At 34.0% G+C, this 23,157-nt stretch overlaps 1 protein-coding gene across 4 annotated transcripts in view; it reads right to left on the reverse strand.

Moving 5' to 3' along the window:
- Positions 1 to 23,157, reverse strand: part of LOC145662625 (lysosomal proton-coupled steroid conjugate and bile acid symporter SLC46A3-like) — a 122,700-nt gene that overhangs the window by 22,949 nt on the left and 76,594 nt on the right. For 3 of the 4 annotated variants that reach the window (XM_081728364.1, XM_081728366.1, XM_081728365.1), the window contains exons 2-3: positions 4,533 to 5,508; positions 2,633 to 2,734 (exon numbers count right to left, since the gene is read on the reverse strand). In XM_081728364.1, coding sequence (XP_081584490.1) covers positions 2,633 to 2,734; positions 4,533 to 5,508 — 1,078 coding nt within the window. Of the gene's footprint in view, positions 1 to 2,632; positions 2,735 to 4,532; positions 5,509 to 10,031; positions 10,168 to 23,157 lie in introns of those variants that run through there. The other variant, XM_081728367.1, reaches the window with a different exon arrangement.

Below are 23,157 nucleotides of genomic sequence, written 5' to 3' on the forward strand. Positions count from 1 at the left end.
TAAGTCGAATAGTAGTAAGCCAGTAAAGCAGATGAGAGATGGAGAGTTTTTTTCTAGAAATCAGGGAACTGGAATGAAGGAACATATTAAGAATTAGAAATAAAGATACTATCTTTAGAGATAAAAGAACAAAATAGTAATGACTTTACTATAAAGATATTTGGTTGATAGTCAATTAGTACTCCTCTATTATCAGGCACTCTGACTTCTTAATAGATCGGGGCCGCGGTGACACAGTGGTAGAGCGTTCACCTCTGATGCTTGGGATCCCTGATTCGATCCCAGCTCGCGCCAAGTGAACTTTGTGGTGGACAAACACCGTGTGCGTGGGTTTCCTTGGGGTTCGCCCGTTTCTTCTCTCTTTCTTCAATTCACCATTTCACTCATTTCTCATCACCGTCTCCTTTAGCCTAACCGGCATAACCGTGGGACGTAAAACTCAAAAGTTTCATTTCCTAATAGACATAGAACTTCTTACAATGTTAGTATTCAAGGTTACAAAGGTAGGTATTCAAGATTTACTGAAACATGGCTGCACCTCCTACATAAAATAGATAGTTGCTTATCTGAAATTAAGTCTCAATGTTCAATTATCCTGCTTTCGAGTATTTATTAAAAATAGGTAAAGAAATGAAGATAAATTATTTTTTCTTGAAAATAACAGGGCAGAAATATTATCTTTCGCATATTTATTTACAGACATAATAATTAATAAATAATAATCATAAATTTTATAGAGGATGCTATTTAGTTTATCAAACAATTTTTGAAAAGAAGAAAAGATAATTTCCTCATTCATTTACCTAGTACTACTGTTAATAAAGTTCACAATACTAATAAGCTAATAACAAATAGTTGTCAGATTATCATCACATTTTAATTACCATTAAGATATGAGTATATAAGTAGGTAAAAGTTTAATTTAATTTGTGTATGGTTATACACTTAAGTTATTCTCAAAATCTAGTAATATTTACCATGTACCTATAATGAATATCAAAAATGGCTATGTTAATTTAATACAATCGTCTTGAGTTATCCGTGTTACGTTAATATTTTACACATGTCTAATGCTACTTCAATTTTTTTCGGATTTTAGAGTAGTGTTAAAATGGTAATGGTAATGAAGTGCCTAACATTGTAACTTACTAATTGGGGTGATTTTAGTAACACATCATTCACGATGGTTTCTGTACAATTGCCAAATAACAACTATTGTTTAGAAAAAATATTTCTTTCTAATTAAAGTGAAATGCTATTATGAGAGATAATAAAGTATGTGGAATAAATTACTTAAATGTGCTTACGAGAAACGAAACAAGTCGTCGCAAAACAAGAACATTATGGACTTTAATTCTGTGATCTGGCAACCACGCCTCCTGAATGAAAGAAGAGCTCAAGCAAATGACTAGCAAAGTGATCAAACGGAATGTCAAATGTACCTAGCTTAATACCAATTTGAAAAGCTTTTACGAATTGGAATACACTGACAATAAGTGTAAGAACATCAAAAACAGTCAATAGCACTTCTGTTAATATAAATTAATTTTGTTAGAAAATTAATAAGCTCACAAAACTATTTTTGTGAAAAATTATAGAAAACGTAATACGTTGTTCGTTATTTGGTATAAATCTCAAGTATACTGCGTAAAGCTCAGTCAAATGAAAACTAATAGAAATCCTCAATGTTAATTACTTGCTAATTTGTTATCCCTGCAAGGCAATGTACACGCTAAAAGTTGCAGTGTGGATGTATCTCTTCGATACTCAGGCGTATCAGAGTAATTCATTAGCAATACATTAGTAATTCATATGGTTGTCATATCAATAAATATTTTTCGGTTCACAGTTATTGACTTGAACAATTCGTGAAATATTAAATGTAAATACAAAACATAAAAGAATTTTAAAAAAAGGGTATTCGAGCTTTACAATGAGAGAATATATTTCAAATAGAAGGAGAAGAAATATATTTCAAATTGTAACTATTGAGTAAAACTAAATTCTGACACTAAAGTGCAAAATTACAATTCAGTTATGTACATTTTTTTCCCCATCAAACTTAAAAACATAGTTTCCAATTTCTTCAAAATAGGTCCCATGAAATGTAGAATATTCATGTTGAAATTATCATTGTTGCTTTCATACAGACATATAATAAAATAAAAATTATAACATAATAATATCTCTGTATGCATATTTTATATTTATCTGAGTTTTATAATGGTGCCAAAGCTATACTACTTTTCTGGGCACTTATATTATTTTTATTATTATTATTATTAACCTTATCTATGTGTAATAGATACCAATAATATTAAGCTCAGAAATGTATTTATGTAAGATTATAAATGTTATGTTCAAATCTTCAATTTGTAGGTTAACTGGAACATTCTAATTTATTTTAATTTGTCTGAGAATAAAGTATTAGTTTCAGATTCAGTGATTTAATCTGTTGTTTAGCGGAAGAAGGTAATATTTACTTGAATTAAAACTAGTAGATATCTTTTTTAAAAAAATGATTGTACCTCTCAAGATAATGTTAAATGTTACCTCCTAGATTTTCCCCTTCGGACTCACTTAACTGAACTTATTATACTGTTAATGTTTTTCAGTAGAAAGTAAATCATACCAAAGACAGATATACTGGTGTTAACCACCTGGAAATTACTATATTCCTCTGTTCCCCAAGCAAATTTTCGCTGGAAGTACAAATACGTCATCGAATTTTCATCTGAAAAAGAAAAACATTTATATCTTACACAGTAGAAGACATTAATTAGATAGCTACCTATTACTTAAAATTATGTTAAAATACACAACAATACTAGACGTTAAGGAGTAATGCTAAGGAATTAAAAGAAATTATACTGTTGGAACGAATCCATGTCGTTTTATGAATTAAAAAAATGAAGAAACAATTATAATTTCTACTTCTTCTTTTGAGTCTTTTTCCCAGTTAGCTGGGGTCAGCTTTTCGCATCACTGCAGTTGATAGATCTTTAGAAGAAGAAAGAATCAAAAAATGTAATGTAGAAGAGTAGTTGCTATTTTGCAAAACTATTAATCCCGAAAACATTATTTTACAACGTTAATAATAATTACAAATTTCTGAAAATAACTTCTTAAGAAAGTTAATGCACTTATGGCCACTAAATGATGTCACAGCGAGTAATAAAATATATTATTAAATGCAATTATTTCCATTTATGCACCGTTCCAAATACAGTCAGTTTGAGAGTATTTTGTACTGAAAGCATCAAGAAACAATATTTCCAAAGTGAGTCAGAAAATCAATGAAAACAACATATTATATTTCATTTGGGAAGTTTACTACTGGAAATTAAGGTCAAGAATTGAAATGAAAATTCAAACATCATTAGATGTATATTTGATTAAAAGCAAAAGAGTGAGTGATATTTGCTCTAAATTCTACATGATTAATGCAAAATATAAGGAGGTGGAGAGTAACTGAATGAATATCAGGTAAATGACCTTGGTGTATCTTAGATTTATGATACAAAAAATAAGTTGCAGTTGATTGTGAATTGTAATTATGAGTCGTTAACATTTACAGATACCATTGAATTCTATTAGCTAACTGCATGTCACCCCAACTATGTCCATATGCCTATCGATTAATTTCAAATGTTCTTATTATGATATTCCTTTGTGTTGTTATAATACGCAGGTGATAAAGAATGCGCCCTACTATACTGCAAAAATAAATCAGTGATTGACCTTTTTTTTTTTAATGACTATTGGAAGAATATTTTGAAGTGCTACCAGTGAACAAAAAATATCTAGAATTCATCCTAACAGAAGTTAATAGTAATTGCCTTAAGAGTGTTCAAAATGTACCTGAACTTCTGATGTGTCCAGTGATGTACGAACTTGTAAATTTATAAAGTGTCTTGACATTGTTTAAAAGTCCTTTCAAACCCGTATATTCACTGAATATATTAGAAGATCATGTTTATGTTCTAATTCATATTTTCAACACTCTTAGAGAAGTTTCAATCAAGCAGTTTTAGAATACATTCTAGAGATTTTTTGTTCACTGGGAGACAATTCAGCACAATTTTGGACATGTTAATCAATGACCAAAAGTTGCATCTAAAAGATGACAAAGCTATTCAAACAGTAAATTATGTTTTGCAGTGTGTGTGTATTAATACTAAAATGAACTACGTGCTATATTTCGGTTTCTCATTCGAAGTTTCGTACTCTGGAGAGTTTGGGCCTGCGCCAAAAGGTCCTAACCATGAAGCTATACAGGTACTCCAACATACAACATCTGCTTCCTAACACAGTGGAGAAGTTTATGTTTGATACATATGTATTTAAGGAGACTCAAAAACACTGTGAAATTCATAGTTCTTTTTCTTTTTAGCAATTCATCAAAGTAATATTGCATCATGAAGTAATACAAACTACATTATACAACCTAACCTAATCTAAACTAACCTAACTACATTACACAAACTACGAATGAACTGTCTAAGAGTTTAATAGGTTGACAATATAGTTACCGTAAATGGAACTGTTGAGCAAAGACACAATGAGAAGCATGATGATATACATCCTTTTGTTTCCTTTTCGTCTCCGGAAAGTTATCCTAAAGGAGTCAACAAGGATGTCCCAGCAACCAGTTCTCTCGCCTGCAAAACGTTCTCCCTCGTTGTTTGTGGTGGAACGTTTTATATTTTTCACACCAAACACTGTGTAGAACACTCCTATTGTACTTACAATGAAACTAATAAAGAAGCAAACTATGTAACTTCTTCCTGAGGCTGTGAAAATATAAGATCCCAGAGAGATACCTAGAGGAAGGGTAATCACAAGGGAGCTTTCCAAAATTGCTATTCTCATTGTCCGATCTGAAGGTGTTGATACGGCCGATATGTAGCTGTACATACCCATAAAAATACTGATATCATACCCGGCTATGGCACGGGGCAAGGCTGCACAAAGAAGTATGTATTCAACTGGCCACTGAATGTAATAAGCATTTAACATATAGCCTGCAAAATAAACTGATTTCCCAATCATACCCACTACCATCGCTGTCTTTGGCCCGTGACGATCTGTCCAAATGGCCAATAAAAACCCTGTTATTACAGGAAGCACTTGACGAATAAGATTATTAAACATTAGAAAATTAGACACTGTCTTTTGAACCTCAATTTCTTGTTCTGAATATGTCTCATTTTTCAAATTGTCGCAAATTTCAGTGTTATTGCTACTAAAAGTAGAAAGGCATACTTTGTCAATATAAAACTGATTTTCTATAACAACTGTTAATGTAAAAGAAAGTAGGTAGAAAAACATCACTGGCTCCACAGTCACATTACGTATAACATATATTGCACTACCAACGCACTCGCTGAAAGAAGGTAGTCGAAGAGACTTCTTGCTCTCAGCAGTTCCAAAATTGTCTTGGCCATTAGAAGTATGGCCATCTGGTCCATTTGGCGTTTTTTCACCCTCCATTTCGGAACTGTCAATCTGTAAACAAGAGAGAAAAATGTCAGATAAAATATTTATAAACGTAGTTGCCATAAATACAGAAAAAAAAACTAGATAAAATATGTATACAATACATAAATTTCACAACAGAGATATGGAGAATAGCCTAACTTTCCCACTTAACGCTACTGAGTATCTACGTTACCTTTCTTTTCTAGCTTATTGACTTATATAGTGAATTATTTTCCTGTTTCCCTTTAAATGAATTGGAATTCAAATAGTATGATTTTACTGATTTTTCTTCAAGTTTAGTTACTCATAAATGTCCCTTGATTTCTCAAAATAAATTTATATTATATATAAAAAATTAATATAGGGTAAGTCCGATAGAGATGGATCAACTGCATGAGTCGAACCAGGGTCATAGATTGTAAACTACCTACCAGAGTGCTGCGTAAATATTGGTATAGTGTTATGGAGGATGTATGCTAGACACTGTGTTTTCCTGAAGTTGAAGTGCACACATTTCTTCAGTAGACGAAATTTTCCATTTCAGGTAGATCAAAACTTTTTTTTAACCACATTTCGTTGAAAGCAATATTCAAAGTTCTTGATGTGGATTTCTTCGCTTTTGTTTTTTACTAGCGCATTTCATTATAAAAGAATATGTTAATGAATGAAATGAAGTTTCCCGCGTTCTAAAGCTACAAGTAAACTATTCTTCTGACCTCCCCTTCTTGGGATAGATGAACCACTGCAATTGTGAGAGAGTGGTATTTAGGAAAGGAAAAGAAAGAACATAAGAAAGTGGTCTGCCTATCCTTACGCTATATGCAACTGGCTTCAATATTTATTTTGTAGACTTGTGGGCTTTAACTTGATTTGTAGTGAATGGTTTATAAATCTTATATTGTGCAAAAGTTGTTGTTTGTAATATCTGGGAGAGACGGGAAGAGAGTAGAACAAAATCACTTTTAATGTTTCATTTTCTTCTGCTATTTTAAGTATTTTTATGTTATTTTAAGGTTTCTAGATTTAGAGAGTACAATCCGTCCCACAATCTAGACCGGGCGGCACCCCTATCTCAAAGATAGGATGATCCAAAGCCCATACCTCAGAAAAAAAGGGGTACAGACCGATACCAAACAAAAAGAGCGATATTGCGGATATCTCACCCTAGGAAGATCATTTATGAGTAAGAAGACTTTACTTTGATAGAAATGAAAATATTATTTTAGTTAAAACAAACGAGTTTACACTAATTTATTTCTTAATCTATTTGAGTTTTATTAACAAAATTAACATTTGTTTTCAAGGCAACAGCAATAGTTCCTCTTAACCGTAACGCCATCCCTCTGTATACTTTCCTAATTTCAGATCCCCTTCTCACATCAAAATCTATTAGTGTTGAGTTACAAAGCGAGGTACAAAATACTAGTGAAAGTGAAATGAAAATGAAATGAAATCTTTGAGTTTTACGTCCCACAGTTATGCCGGTTAGGCTAAAGGAGACAGTGATTATGGGAAATGAATGAAATGAGGGAATGAAGAAAGTGGAAGGAAACGGGAGAACCCCGAGGAAACCCACGCACACGATTACTAGTGGAAGTGTAGTGACTCCAGGAACATCAGGACTAAACAGTAACGAAACCAAATTTCTTCAGTCTCCAAATAAAACCGTAAATCAGATGCTAGATGAAACCATCATTAAAACTCCTTCTAAAAAATTGAATTCAATATCACCAGTCCCTTTTCTAAAGTAAATGAAATCTGGTAGGAAAAGTAGCAAGGTTATGGCAAAAGTACTCACTTCGAACGAACACATCACTTTACAGAGAAACAGGAAGAGAAAGGTTAAGTGCACCAAATTGAAAAAAAAAAAAAAAAAAAAAAAAGAGAGAGAGAGACATGAAACAAGAAGAAGAGAATTCCGATTATATCTTTATCTTCATCCAGCGACGATGATCAATTTATAATATATGTGAACAGTGATGATATGGAGGAATATGATGAAAACGAGTGTGTTGGATACGGCGAAAATTATAATGAAACAAGAAGAGAAGACGACAAGATACAGTGTATTATGTATGAACGCTGGTTACATGATAACTGCTCGAAATATGAGAATGTTTATCATTTATGTAGTAAAATTTAAAACTACAGTACAATGTCTTTTTTTTTTTTTTTAACATTAAACTTACGTATTTTTGTCATTTGCAAATGTTTCTTTTCTAGATTCCATGTTAAAAATAAAGTTCATTTTTAAATTTCCTATATGTTTATCTTAGTTTAATCAATATTAGATTATATTAGATCAATGTTAGATTTCAGTAAAAACTTGGCAGCTGTATAATATTTACTTAATTAATATAACATATTACATATTTAAGGACAAAACTTATCAAGTTATTTACTTATTTCTTTATTGTTTAGCTTCTGCATATGGTCCATCACTCCCACAGTGCATAGTCCATCTAACTCATAGTATTATGGGATAGATGGACTAGTCAGTCATTTTTTTTTTCAAGCTTAATTTCGGGTAGAAATATATCTTTTTTGATCCTAAAAACCTTTAATTATGATTACAGAAAGTTCTTTCTTGAACTTCTTCCAGAAAAACATGCTCCACATGCTCAATTATTCGAGTTATTGGAACCAGAAAAAAAGTGATCCATCTCTACCGGAATTACTATTGCTAAATTTAAGTTTGATTACCAATATGTTACATATGAAAAGATTTAATATTTACGAGGTGAGAGGCATTTAAAAACATTTGAAGAATAAAGCAATGTAACAATTAAAATTCTACATTCTATCTAGTTCATTTCAAAAGAAACAAAAAGAATTTCCCACATAAATAAATAGGCTAAAAAAACACACACACACAAAGATAGCGGTATTTCAACAACAGGTATTTAAATGCATTAAAGTACAGAAGTTACATGAATTTTGTGTTGGGGTTCTGCATTCTACTGGTTAGAGCGTTGAACTCACACCGGAATGGTCTCAGGTTCAATTCTCGACCGGTGCACCTCAATTTCCAGGGTCCTGATACGCTTGTTCGAAGCAGAACGATGCGCCATGTGCTCGTCGATAGGCTGGACTAATTCCGCTTCTCGCTAACAGGTGCCGTTGAAGCGGCTCAAACTTGTGAATGGCTGTCAAGCCAGTGCTTATATAGTTATTTAGATGGACTTTGTAGATATGAATATATACAAAATGGGTAAACAGAAAACATTTCCGTTTCTTTTATATTCAGATCGGTTAAAACTAAGGAGGAAAATATCCAAAACTATATTTCATTATTTTGCTAACAAAATTACAGTACGGGCGTCGCCAGAGACTTTGATACATTTTATATCTTAAGCCTATAAGAATAAAAAGCAAAGTAAATTTTGATTGTTCTGTCCTATATTCCAATAAAATTTATTTAATGTTCGTCAGCGTCAGGGACGTAATAAGATTCCTAGTATCCATGTTCATATGAACATAGTAAGATATATATTGCACTCCAATAAAGTTAATAAAAATTCATATAAAATGTCCCAAAAGTCTGGAATCATAAGTATTTCATGTTCCAAATGATATCCATTATTCATTCTATAGTAATGTAATGGACTTTAGTATTCCATTAACAACCAGCTCAGTTATGTCACTTCAAATTTTTCTTCGGACAGGGAGGAAAGCAACATTCTTAAATTCTTTATTAGCATATTAGTATACAGTTGATTTTAAAAATGTTTCTCAAACTCAAAAGGGTAGAAATTGTCCTCTATCCTCTCTTAATGATACCCCTGAATTGATTGTTACTAGGATCACTCTTCTGAGATCAACTCACCATTGGTGTTGCTTTATATGCAGTTGCCTAGCAACTACTTTAACAAAAACATTTTCTTTACTCAACGAACGTGACTCATATGGAGGATAATCAAGTGTGACATATATCATTTATAAGTGGTTACGAGAAACGAAATACAGTGGGGGACGAGGAAGAAAATAGTGAACATAGGGATGATTGTTAGCAGCATTTCTACTCAGTATGTGTTATAAAATTCATACGCGCAGAAAACTACTTTCCTGAAAGATTACAGGAAATATAATACGTTGTTCGTTACTTGGTATAAATGTCAAATACACCGCTTTAAACTTTGATCACAAGTAAATAATGAAAAACTAATACAAACTTTCAATATCAGATATCAAATCGATAACACCAGGCCTGTGTTAACCGCAAAACCGGCCCCTTGTTTTTACAATAACACAATAAAATAGTAGTGCAGGTGATGCAGATGAAAACGAAAGAGTTTATCATGATTCAAGACTTTTCAAACACCCTTTATAATATAGGTGAATAAATTTCCTCCTTGCTCTATGCGTCTCTGACGACTTTTAGGCTTCTTTACTATACTATAAGATAAGAGTAAAGGCGATTAAATCACCAACAAATGACATCAAGTTCAATTTATTTTAGCAATGTACGTATTTTGAAGCGGAGCAAAAACATTTACAATAATTCAATCACTTACGTAATCTGTACATTATACTGTATATATGAATATTACCTAGTGTGAACTACCTCCGGAATACGAACGCTGCTTGGAATCCGAGTACCCAACAGGCTTTTCCTGTGTGTTTGTGGATACATTTCCCCTGCTCCCGGGTCACTTGCACATTGCGTTGTTGAGTTCTTAGTATACCTAGGCATACATTTTAGTTTATTATTAGTATTTACGTCATTAGTCTTTAAAAGTTTGTGTTTATTCAAGTGTTAATTTATTTGTAAATACTTTACCTTACAATTCAGTGTGTTTACTGTTAAAATTATATTGAAAATTCGAGTTAATGGGATCCAGGAACAGATTAATTCAGTTTCCGTTATTTTAGAGGAGGAAAATGTTTCAGAACTTCAATAAGGATCTGAAACATATTAGGTTAATATTCCAAGGTTTCACTGTCTATTTCATTCACTATTCATTAATTACTTTTTTTGTAAAACAGATTTCATTCTCCAAAACATTAGGCGGGCTCTTCTCTCTATACAGTGACTTATTATTATTATATTTAACCTCTTCACGGATATGGCATCGAATGATGCCATACATTTATCGGGAAAATAATCCGATTTTTTTTTTTTTTTTTTTTTTTTTCACGAAGAAGAGTGCGAACTGAAGGTAAGTAAAAATAATATTCTGAAGCACTTGCTTTTACTTAACTTCGGTTCGCACTCTTTTTCGTGAAAAAAATTGAATAATTTTCCCGATAAATATATGGCATCATTCGATGCCATATCCGTGAAGAGGTTAATAGATAATGAATCAAACTTCCATTGAGGATTAAGTGAACAAAGATGTTATTTCATTCTTAACAATGAAAGAGGAAAATAAGTTTTATACAATATTATTACCGTGTTTACTCGCGTAATAGTGGCCCTCGCATAATAGTCGCACCTTAAGTTTGAAGTAAGAATATTCGCCAAAAACAAATTCCCCGCACAAAAGTCGCAGTCTACGGGATTTTTGTCTTTGTGAACGAGGCTTCCTTCGAAATTGTTTATGTTGCGCGAATCCGAGCAAAATCCAATTGGCCCAAAAAAGCTCCTATATATTTCACCAAAAAATTTCTTGTAGGCACTGTCTGGAGAGCTAAATATAATGTAGTGAAACCAAAACTATCACTTAACTCAGTGTGATGTGTTTATTCTGTAGAAAACGAAAACTCGATTTAGAGGTGGCTCTAAAATTTTGTGGACTCTGATCCAAAAACTAATTATTGACCAAGATCATAATCTTTTGTTCATATTTGGTTTTCCTAATTTTCTTGTTTAACGTTATAAGAGTAACTTGCAGTATCTGGAGATTTTTTTTAAGCTCTGAAGTAAGATTCGAGTTGAGATCTTAAATATGAAATATGTCGAAAATGACCAAAAGTCTACTTGAGTCCCTAATACGCCAAGTATTTCAAATCCTCATGGAACTGAACTAAATTATATGGGTGAGTATAAATCCTCATGCATAGTTTTGGAGAATATTTAGAAAAAGGGTTTTGTAAACTTAAAAATTGATAGTGTACGATAACCACATCACCTATTAATATGAAATTGATTCTGAAAATACGCTCATCAACCTTTCCGTTATGATATTAGTAGCATGACAGTACACAGTACGGCTAATGAGATATAGTACAAAATATATTATTAGTTCTTAAACGTTATTTTCTTGATTTACTATAACGTTATCCAAAGACTACATATATTAATTATTATTTATATATATAATGAGATGTTTGGATGTGAGTCAATTTTCATGCATAGTTTTCGAGAAAATTAAGAAAAAATATTTATGGTGCATGTCGTTTGAAACCAATTCAATAATAATTGGTTGACTTTAATTGTGTTGAAACAGGTCGTTTATTTATTTATTTATTTATTTATTTATTTATTTAGTGTATATGTAAAAAAAGACTGTTAAATACCACATTGTATCTATTGTTTGTATTCAAACGACGACATACATAGGGCTACATCTAACACTGAGACTTAGCTATACTTCAAATTGTGACACACGTAATTCAAAGTGACACATAAACTCCTAACAGCGGCACACAATTTAATAACAGAGATAAACATATTCTTAACAGTGACATACACACTTTCAACAGTGACACACTTCCTCCTAACAGTGACGAACATATTCTTAACAGTAGCATATATACTTCTAACAGTGACACGCATATTCATAACAGTTACATACATACTCCTAATAGTAACACACATGCTTCTAATAGCAACACACATACTTCTAACGGTGACAATAAGTTCTAACAGTGCAGGGCCGGCGCGAGGGGGGGTCGAGCCGTGCCACCGCCCAGGGCGGCATGTTTAGTGGGCGGCAAAATTTGAAAAAGAAAAGAATACTATTAAAATATAAGGCTTCGTAATAGTGCCACATGGAAAAATAAAATTGTGTTCCCTGAGAATGTAATTAAACTTACTTCACTCACATTCAGGAAAATACTCACTCAGGAAATTCAGAGCATTCTCTCTCATTTCCAATTATCAAACTACTAGCCACAGGTATCTCGTTCAAGATTTCCCTTGCAGCGGCGTAGATAAGATTTTCAGCTAGGGCGGATAAGATTGTCAAGTGTCTTTTATATTTTTTCTATCCAGCAATATTCTAACGCTCCACTCCAAGTACGCAAAATGTACACTCCCATTTGAGACAGGCGTTCTAGCCTACAGCACCTAGAGACATTTAGGTTCTAGCAGCGAGTTTTTAACCAATTTACAAATTGTTCATTATCGTATCTTATCAACTATATATATATTTATATATATAATAATTTTTATATTTAAGCAATACAAGTTTTACAGCGTCATGGCCGAACACATTAAAAGAACCATGGGAGGACAAAATAAATTAGTAAGGAAAAGTTGTCCACAAAAATTTTATTCCAATTCTTAGTAAGTAAATTGAAAGTAAAATACTGTTTTTGTTGAGAGCTGCAACATATTATACTATAGTGCTAGACTGTACACCAGATATTTCTGGTACACAGCAAAAAATCGCTCGTTTTGTACAAATTACATACAGGAATAGAGAATGGCTTGTAAAAATTTGCGAACACTTTCTTGGTTTCGTACCAGTAAAAGACATCACTGGTCTAGAACTGACAGAAGTAATAATTAAACAGCTAAAAGAAATGAACTTCTATCGAAGACATGGAAGGCCAAAGATGTGACAATAGTTCCAATATGAAAAGCAAAAATAAATTCCCAAGCCTTCTATGTTCCTTTACTAAACTTTGTCGTTAACGATGCTGTCACAACATCTCAGTCCACCGTTTCATTTTTTTTTTTTTTTTTTTGTATAGTTAAAAAAAAAGTTTATGACTTTTTTCTGAGTCAGTTGAACGTTGGGACATACTAAAGAAACATATTAGCAGCCTCACTTTAATACCACTCAGCACCACAATTTGGGAGAGCCGAGTTGATGCTCTGACTCCACTTAGATATCAAATAGAGGTTTATGGTACCTTACTTTAAATAAGTAACAACAATAGGATAGATAGAATGATCGCCCATGATGCTCTGTGTATAGCAAACCAGCTGCGTGGCTTTACTTACCTTTGCTCACTCGTTATCTGGTATGACTTTTCACTCCACATAAACATAGTAAACAAAAGTCTCCAAAGCATTGATTCGCATGTGTTAGATGCAGTCGGGTTTCTTCAAAATATATCTAAGTACTTTGAGAGGAGCAGAAATTATGTAAAGTTGAACTTTACTTAGTTGATGTGATGGAGTTGGCATCAGCATCAGATATGGATGACCCACGGATAGGTAATGCAGTGCAAGCTCGAAGTCGAAAGAAAAAGAGATGATTTCAGTACGAGCCAGAGGATGAAGCTATTGAAGATGCACATAACAAAATACAAGATCGATTTTTATTACAAACTTCTAGACGTGATTGTGTTAGCTTTAAGAGAAAGGTTTGATCAACTTAAACATCACTGCGAGTATTTCGATTTTCTTTACGATATAAGTAATCTGAACGATATGCCACCTGAATTTTTGTCTGAAAAGTGCCTGCATTTTAATACGCGAAGATTCGAAAGATATTATCCCCAGTGATTTGAATGACGGACTGAAACTATTAACCGCTATAATTAAGCCTAAAAATTCACCAAAAAAGACTAAAATTAATTAAGGAATATGACTTTGCTCCCTATGTCAGTGTTGCAGTTATGATTTTGTTTACCTTACCAGTAGCCGTGGCAAGTTGAGAAAGAAATTTTTCGAAACTTACTCTAAGCTTATTAAAAACTATCCACATTCTTCCATATCTCAAACACGTTTAAGTGGTCTAGTGATAATATCAATGGAACATTAATTGGCTGAAACATTGGACTACGCGAATGTGATAAAGGAATTTGCTCATATCAAAGCAAGAAAAGTTTTTTCAATTGAAGTATGTTAAATTTGTGTATTTCTATTGTGTTTTAGTACATAATAAGTCTTAAGCTAATTACTTTTGCTGTAATATTTGATTCACTATATTATCTTTTTGCTCTATGCTATATTGGAAACACCTTTTGATATAAAATAAGCTTAAAAATTAAAATTCTTAGTCAGACTAAAGTATATATATATAAAAAAATCTGTATGCCATTCTGTATATCACGTACAGCGAAATCGATCATACTGAATATTGTGTCATGTATGGAGTCGTTTAAATATTACATAAGCATTCGAGAGAGGTAGTCATTTTTTTGTTTAATTTTCCTTTTCATACATGTTTTTAAATACAGTATCTTACTTTTCTTAATACCTGAACGTCTTCTGTCAAAATAAGGTTTGCAGATTAAAGGGGCGGCATTTGAAAGTACCGCCCAGGGCGGCAAAACTGCTAGCGCCGGCCCTGAACAGTGACATATATACCTCTAACAATGACACTTTCTCGTAACAGTGGCATACATACTTCTAAATATGGCATGCATATTCCTAACTTTAATACACATAGTCGTAAAAGTGGTATACATACTTCTAACAGAAACACACAAACTCTTAACAGCGACAAACATACCCTAACAGAGACACATATATTCCTAACAATGACAAACATACTCCTAACAGTGGCATATATTCTTCTAACAGTAGCAAAGACTCCTAACAGTGATACATATACTCCTAACAGCAACACACATCTTCCTAACAGTGCCAACTATAGTCCTTTTAGTGGCATACATACTTCTAACGGTGAAACGCACACTCCTAACAGTGTCATTAAGAGTCACGTGCTTACTCCTAACAGTGACAAACATACTCCTAACAGTTACATATTCCTGACAGTGACACTCATACTTCTAATAGTGACACACAATTTTCTAACAGTCGTGCGCATACTACTTGTAAGTGTATATATTTAATTTAAAAAAAAGTCCACATATGAGGCACATATCAATTGATATGTGTTATTACGTCGAACAAAATTACATGCGAAGGTACATTCTCATGCATAGTTTTCAAGGGAATCAACAAAAACTAATATTTATGACGATATAAAAGATATATTGTTTGTTGTTAACAGTAACAGACCATCCAACTTCATAAATATTTTTAGGCATTACAGGCGTCTACGCCCTTAAACCCGTCACGTATGAGGAATGACGTCCCTCGGTGAACACACTATCCGGGAAGAAAGAAAGGAATGAGAAGGAAAGAAGCGGCCTGGGATATGTATGTTAGTACCATCCCGGTGTTTGCCTAGTGTGAGTGAGGAAAGCTCAAACTAAGTATCCTGAATTCCTGGCCTGAAAAAACTGTTAACCTTCTTCGCGAGAGTTGAACCTCGGATACCAAAGTCGAGAACGTTAGCGAGTATGCTACGCAGGGTCATCCCTAATAAGGTGAAACTGATACGAAAAGATACCTCATTAAGCCTTTCGTTATAACAGTTAGTGAAGACTATGGTTAATGATATTTAATAATTTATTAATTGTTAAACTTTAAATTAAAATTCCCTTGAATTATGTTCTGCCATCTATTAACAATCAGCATTTTAAAACTTACCTTAAATCTTTGGTGTTCATTCAACATTTAAATTAGTGAAGCGTTCTAATTAATGAACAATCCTCGACATTCTGTTATGGTATTTCTCTTCTCTAACATGCTTTCTCACTGATTAAAAGTAAAATCGACTCAACTGAACTGGGAAGTAAACTTGAATTGTGAATAAATTGCTTACACTATTCCAGTGTTGGGTAAGTTACTTGTAAAAATGTAATGCGTTACAAGTTACTTTATAGGGCCCACTCACGGTCCACGGTTTGCGCAAACATCATGTTTGTGCAAACATCGTGTTTGCGTAAACACTCGGCCACACACGATACAACTGTTTGCACAAACTTCAGTTCAATTTTGAGTTTAATCGCGTAAGCAAGTCCACTGAAGCAGCTTGTTTAGCGATAGTAATTGCTTGTGCTTTGGAAGCGGAAATATCTGCGAAACCAAAAAGAAAGAAGAGGGTGTGGATGAAAGAGTGGTTGATTATGACACATACATTGGCAACATTATTCACAATGTAGATGTACTATTCCAGCAAACTCAAGAATTTTGACTGTGCATCCTAGAAGTATATATAGCAACTAAATTACTTACATGTTAACTTTTCCAGTGAAAATGCTAAACACTTGTCTTCAACACTACTTTCACTATCATCTATGTCAGTTACTATTTCGTCTTTGTCTGAATCTGACTCTTGTAAATTTATTTTTATGGGTTCCAAAAACTGTAAACACAAAAAATAATTCTTCGAGCTTGACTTCGTAGCACTTGAAAGAAAAAGAAAAAAGGGAAGACATAAAATAAAACTTCTGCTGTACTCGGTTTGCTTAAAGACATTGTCAACTATAATTTTGGAGAATAAACGAACTACCACGAAAGAAAGCAACGAGACACTGATGAATTCTACACAACTAGCCCCTTTGTTTCCTTCTCCGTTTTCATAACAAGTAGCACGCTTTGGCTTTGTGTAGGTGGCACGAAAGTAATCCATCTGATTCCTAAGCAACTCGATATGCTCGAGTTTGTTTTGGGTTACGATAATTTATGACACCATTCAGACGCCTGACGCTTTTGATTCCCTTATAGAGGAGAAAAGAGGGTGTTAAACAGCGGCGTAGCGTAAGGGAACGCCGGTATGCCCGGCATCCCCTGTTAATAAGAAAAAGTACGTATTTCATTAGGGCCTATATATAAATTCTTTGCTTGTAATTATCACAATTATTTCCACTGCAATCTTCTGGCGCACTCTCTCGACTTACTTTGACAAGAGGAACCTGCGCATGCGCGTCGCTCAGATGCACATTTTCTGTCTTTCCTCCTGTCGTATGCTATTTTCCTCGGGCTTCCAGGCCTACTGAAAGCATCGGGGTTTTCGTCTGCTTTCTGTTGAATGCGCATGCGCAATACTTCCCTTCTCACTCCTCCTCATCCCTTGCAACCCAATATTTGCTTTAGATATACGCTGGCATATTCAAGTATTTCCAACTGTATATATTTTGAACTAAGCTATAGTTTCTGAACAGAACGTACGAGCCCTAATATAAAGGGAATAGAACAAAACGGAAATGGTTAGTTCAACGCATTTTTGAAGCATGCCGGTTATGTAAATAATAGTATTAAAATTGTTATGCCTTAATCGTAACTAAATGCATCGTAATTGTAATCTTTATCGTAAAGGAGCTCACAGACACAGGCATAAATTTAAAGCATTCTGTAGAATTACGGTCACCGATCTGGTAGGACAAGAGAGCCACCACTCCCCGTCACTCGCAAAGATTGTGCCAGGGCCCTTCAGTCACTGGCACAAATCTCGGGGACATAAGGGGAACATGTTCCCTACAATCTTGTCCCCCCCCAATAATCCGATTTGAGATTGTGATGATGATGATTTCTATCCTTCTGCCACAAAGGAACTTGACTTGTTTCATTTTTATAAAAGAATCGTATTCTTTAATATTTCATTGTCATTAATTATTAGTAGTCTATTTTCAACTATTTGTTTAATTCCTGTAACAATTCCTATAATGCTATTGTGGTAATCATAATTTTGCTCAGATAAGAGTATTGTTGCGCCAAATATAGGCCTGATTGATTTTCTTTCATAGTTTTGGGGAAGTCATTATTTGTATTGTTATAAAACAAATGTCCTAAAATTTTAATGTGGATCATTGTGGATGCGTAAGTAGAAACATGTCAATTATTATTATGCATATATTCAAATTTCAGAATGTGCTCACGGCACTGAGTTGTAATAATGATATGTACCACTATTTCATCTACATCATTTGGTATATAATATACGAGTACAACAGGTTTACCTCAGAAATCTGATTCATCTACTGTAATATGAGTATCTTCTCCCCTCCCCCCACAATAAGCCTTAAAATGTGCCCTCCTGCCGATGTTATAGACAACTCTGCTCCCCTAATCCTCCACAGCATTTTTTCAACTTCATAAATATTTTGAACATCGTTAAAAAAAGGAAAGGATTATGGGAATAGTCTTACCCATCCCACGAACGTTGAAAACAGATTTGCGCCCTTGACTTCAGTATCTGGATACAGAAACAGGCCCCCAGAGTTGGTTTAAGTACTTTGTATTTACATCTTCAAATGATATATACACTCAGGCCCATATTCACGAACGGGCGTCTGAGTTCCGGATCCAAGATGACAAATTTCTAGGGACGATATATATATATATATATATATATATATATATATATATATATATATATATATATATATATATATATATATATATATATATATATATATATTTTGAAAGAACGAGATTGGCGTGTGGTATGTGGAGAAAAAAGCCGCCCACGAGAAAGAAATGAAGGGAACGATACTGGAAACAATGTTCATACAAAAGTGGGGCCTAGTTTTCTCGTCACAACGGTAGTGGCAAGAAGGAGCTGAGACAATTGGTTATTAAATTCTAACGTAATCCACGCATTCGCTTCTCTATGCCCCACTAGACCTCCAATTAGGGGGTCTTCCTCCTAAGTTTTGTATAACCCTATATTTCCATTCGGAATAGCTATGTAGTGGTACTATATCGCACAAATGACTAACTTTGGCATCCCCCTTTAGGAATATCACGCTACGCTACTGGTGTTAAAAGTCGCACATAATAAGGCAGTGGAACGTGAAAGAAAAAAAGAAACAGAAAACATACTGCGTTCCTTCTGTCGAATAAGAAAGGGTCTATCTTGAAGTAAATTTCAAAACAAATTACAAACTTCCTATGCTTTATTCTTACGATGATTGCAAAGATTGCAAAGGTATGTAGCCACGGGGGAAAGGGGGGCTCTGTCTTTCCGAACTATTTCCAGCTCCAAAATGAGGTTCGTCTGGTATATGTTTAATAAACTTATTTAACAGTTAATGAAAATGAAGGCCTTTATAATAAAATATGAAAATTAAAAAAAAAATCATTCATCATCAATACGGTTTCTATACCGGTACCTAATTGAATCAACTAAAATTAATCATATGCTTTATATTCTCATTTCCCTAACTGGGTGCACTGTGAACTCACTACTATATTATTGCATAATAATATCGGAGTTAATATTTTTTCGAGTTTTTTTCCTCTTTAGTATTTTAACCTACATAAACACAAAGTCAGATAAACAGACTGCTATAAACAGCATTTATTTTCTTATGAATAGCTTATTGATTCATCTTTCACACTCCGGTTTTTAACTTCAGTACTGTCACGATCCGTCTTTTGATAAGGAAGCATTGTGAAAATATAATATGCGCATAGTATGTATGTATGTATGGTGAGTTAAAATGCTTTCGTGTTGTGAAAGAGGTAATTTGTTCTGCTTTTAATATGTGAAAAGCTTGCCTCCCCCTGAAAGTAATGTTCTCCTAGAACAACTTGCTGGCTACACCCCTGATTATCCTGTAATAAAAGTTGTGAGTTCTATTTGCAAATCGAAACAAAATCCAATGGAAATTAGACGCGGGACTCAACGCTCGTTTTACCAATTGTTTTATATGGAAAGCTTTCAAAGCGTCTATCATGACAACCAGTTGACATAGAAAGATGTAGTTTTCACGTATTTGTTCGTAATTCTTTTCTCTACTTGGTAAAGTGAGCAGTTAATGTGCTAGTACAATATTTCTAAGTAGCGCCTGTGATTTTGTCAAGATTCACAGTAGCGCGAGAAGACAGCGTACATAACTGCTTGTCGCGAACTGTCAACACCGCTCAATGCCAATTGGACGCCGTGTGAAGCCAACTCAAGGCCATGTCGTTTCTCATCTGAAATGTGCAATAACTTCTCATATGCCACATTTTTCAAATTCCTCTTTTTATAATCTTCACTCTTTACCTTCCACAGTTCAGGTAAATTTCGATAAAGGTCAATAAATTCTCGCCAGAATTCTTGATTCCTATTCATTGACGCCATAGCGCAAGAAATAAGCGTCTGTACACTAGGCTTCCCACTCGGAAATAAAGCTCGTGTTTGCACAAACATGCCCATACATGGTCCACGTGTTTGCGCAAACATCGTGTTCGTGTAAACAATTTTCGAACGAGTTCGATGTGGAAAATGTTTGCACAAACGTTTGCGCAAACAGTTCATACAGCGCCACACACGGTCAAACTGTTTGCACAAACAGCCTTGTTTGCGCAAACCGTGGACCGTGTGTGGGCCTTGTAAAATGGCAATTAAAACTTTCATTATTTGGATAGGGCCTATATGTATCAAGCCAAGAAATACCGTCAAATTCTTTCGGAAAAATACGCAATTTTATTAGTCCACTTCATAGCAGAGCCCTGCACGGGCCGGTAGTAGTAGTAGTAGTAGTAGTAGTAGCAGCAGCAATAGTAGTAGTAGTAGTAGTAGTAATAGTAGTAGTAGTAGTAGTAGTAATAGTAGTAGTAGTAGTAGTAGTGACTTCCAGTTCCGGTGACAAAGAACTGGGGGGAGAGGGCTATACACAAGCCAACTTTTCTTTCATTTTTTTCTATCTTTACTCATAACGAAGTTGGTCGATGGCTCCGTACTTTTGATACACCCGGTATATGAATGTTCCGATTTAATAAGATTTTTTTTACATACATGAACAGAAACTCCGATTATATTCTTTCTACATAAGCAGCCTCCAGCAAAGAAATAAAGACTTTATTTTATATACTTTGCTAGTTTACAATTGGTTTTAACTCTTTTTATTTAAAAATTGCGCTTCATTGTTGTTCGATAGCTTTCGATTATTATTCAAGAATGGACATATCGGATATCGTTTTTCTTTTATTTCTGAAACTATAGAAACCAATATTCGTGATTCGGCTAGGTGAGCTGTGCCGGCGTAAAAATGGACGCGGAAGCGGCAGTATAAGACAGTGAGTGAAGTACCTATTTTTTATTTGTGTGTGATTTTTTTAAAAAAATGAATTTGACTTCAGATTAAGGTAAGGAAAAAGTTTCAAGTTAATTAAAAAGGTCAGGTTGAGCTAGCTGAGTAGTAAAGAAAGGTATAGAACTTAGGCTTACATGGTAGTTTAGGCCTAATATATAGATGATTAACATTTTGTACATTAGTGTAACATATCAAGTCCAACTTTTCTGCTAGGTGGATAGTTGTATTTAATCAGTTAATAGTCGATTCAGTAGTTTTGTGGATTAAAACTTAGCTGCAGGTTTACAACTATAACTCAGCGGAAAATGCATTACGTATTTTCTTAGTGTTCTTTGTATATTAATTTGTAGATTTAGGCCTAATTTATGGCTTTTAGTGTAATGGAGTGGTTATTTTATATTTCGTTTCGGTGGTAATTTATATCGAATAGGTGAAAACTTCATAGAATAGGCTAAGTCAAGATTACGTTAGGATTGCAAGACGCGGGCAGGGGAATTCAATATAGAAGGTGAAAAATACACTAAATTGGGGTCTTTAAAAAACTAAGAATAAATTCAGAAAAGCAAGATAGTTACTTATGCAGTTAGGGACGCTAACTACAAGATACGATAGAAGGTGAATAGAAGGTAATAGAAAAAGCTGATCATTGTAATTATACCCATAATTAATGAGATCTGCAGTTTCTGAGGTGTAGAAAAGACCTTGAATCGCTTAATACTCTTGCATTTGTACAAAACAGTGAGCTCTCTTGTGGCAAAGCGGTTAGCATACATGCCTTTATCGCAGAAGACCCAGATTCGGTTAAAAGGGAGTTACCGTAGCCCCGTACTTTTCGACTTTTTTTGGGTTTAATATGTAGTTTTCGATGAGTTGTGTCCACTGGAACCTACCGCTTCAAGGTCAAATTAGGGGTCAAAAATAAAAAGTAGGACCACTTGGGCAACAGGGACAAGTGACCGACTTGGACGAAATGGGTGTTATTCAATTCGTATTTACACGTACATGAATAACTGATATTCCATTTTCCCGAAACTTCTATTTGGACCACGAAAATTAACGAAAATCTGAAATTTTAGATCTTGGATTTTCGTTAATTTTCCGGATCAATATTGAATTTTCGAGAAAAAAAATAGCATACCGGTATCAATTATTCATGTACGTGTGAATACGAATCGAATGACACCCATTTTGTCCCAGTTAGTCATTGGTCCGCATTCTCCAAATGATCCCACCTTTTATTTTTGACTCCTAATTTGATTCTGAAGCTGTTGGTTTCAGAAATCAAAAGTGTTGCCATTGGGTACAGCTCATCGAAATTTACATTTTAAACCCAAAAATGTTGAAAAATACAGGATGACTGTAACTCCCATTTAACTCCCAGGTTCGATTCTCAGCAAGAGCTGATGTGGTTCGGATCTCACGTTAAGCTGTAAGTCTATGTCTCATATAGGCTCGCTGTTGAAAACGCTAAACTGAAAAATCAAATCAAATCAAGTATTAAGCAGTGAACATCAGAAATTTTTCTGTTTGATTGCTATTGCTGCAATTTACACACAAACTTTTTTTAAAATGGAGAGTGTAAAACAAAACGAATACGAATGCGAAAAATGAAAATGAAGTTTCCAGTTTAAAGTCCCGTGATTATGCACTGAGGTTAAGGGAAAAAATTATGATGAGAATGAATGAAATGCTAGAATGAAGAAAGTAGAAGAAAACGGATACCGAATCCGAAAGAATACA

The sequence above is a fragment of the Thermobia domestica genome, chromosome 10, assembly GCF_964235325.1.
Source record: "Thermobia domestica chromosome 10, izTheDome1.hap1.1, whole genome shotgun sequence".
In the NCBI taxonomy this organism is placed as follows: Eukaryota; Metazoa; Arthropoda; class Insecta; order Zygentoma; family Lepismatidae; genus Thermobia; species Thermobia domestica.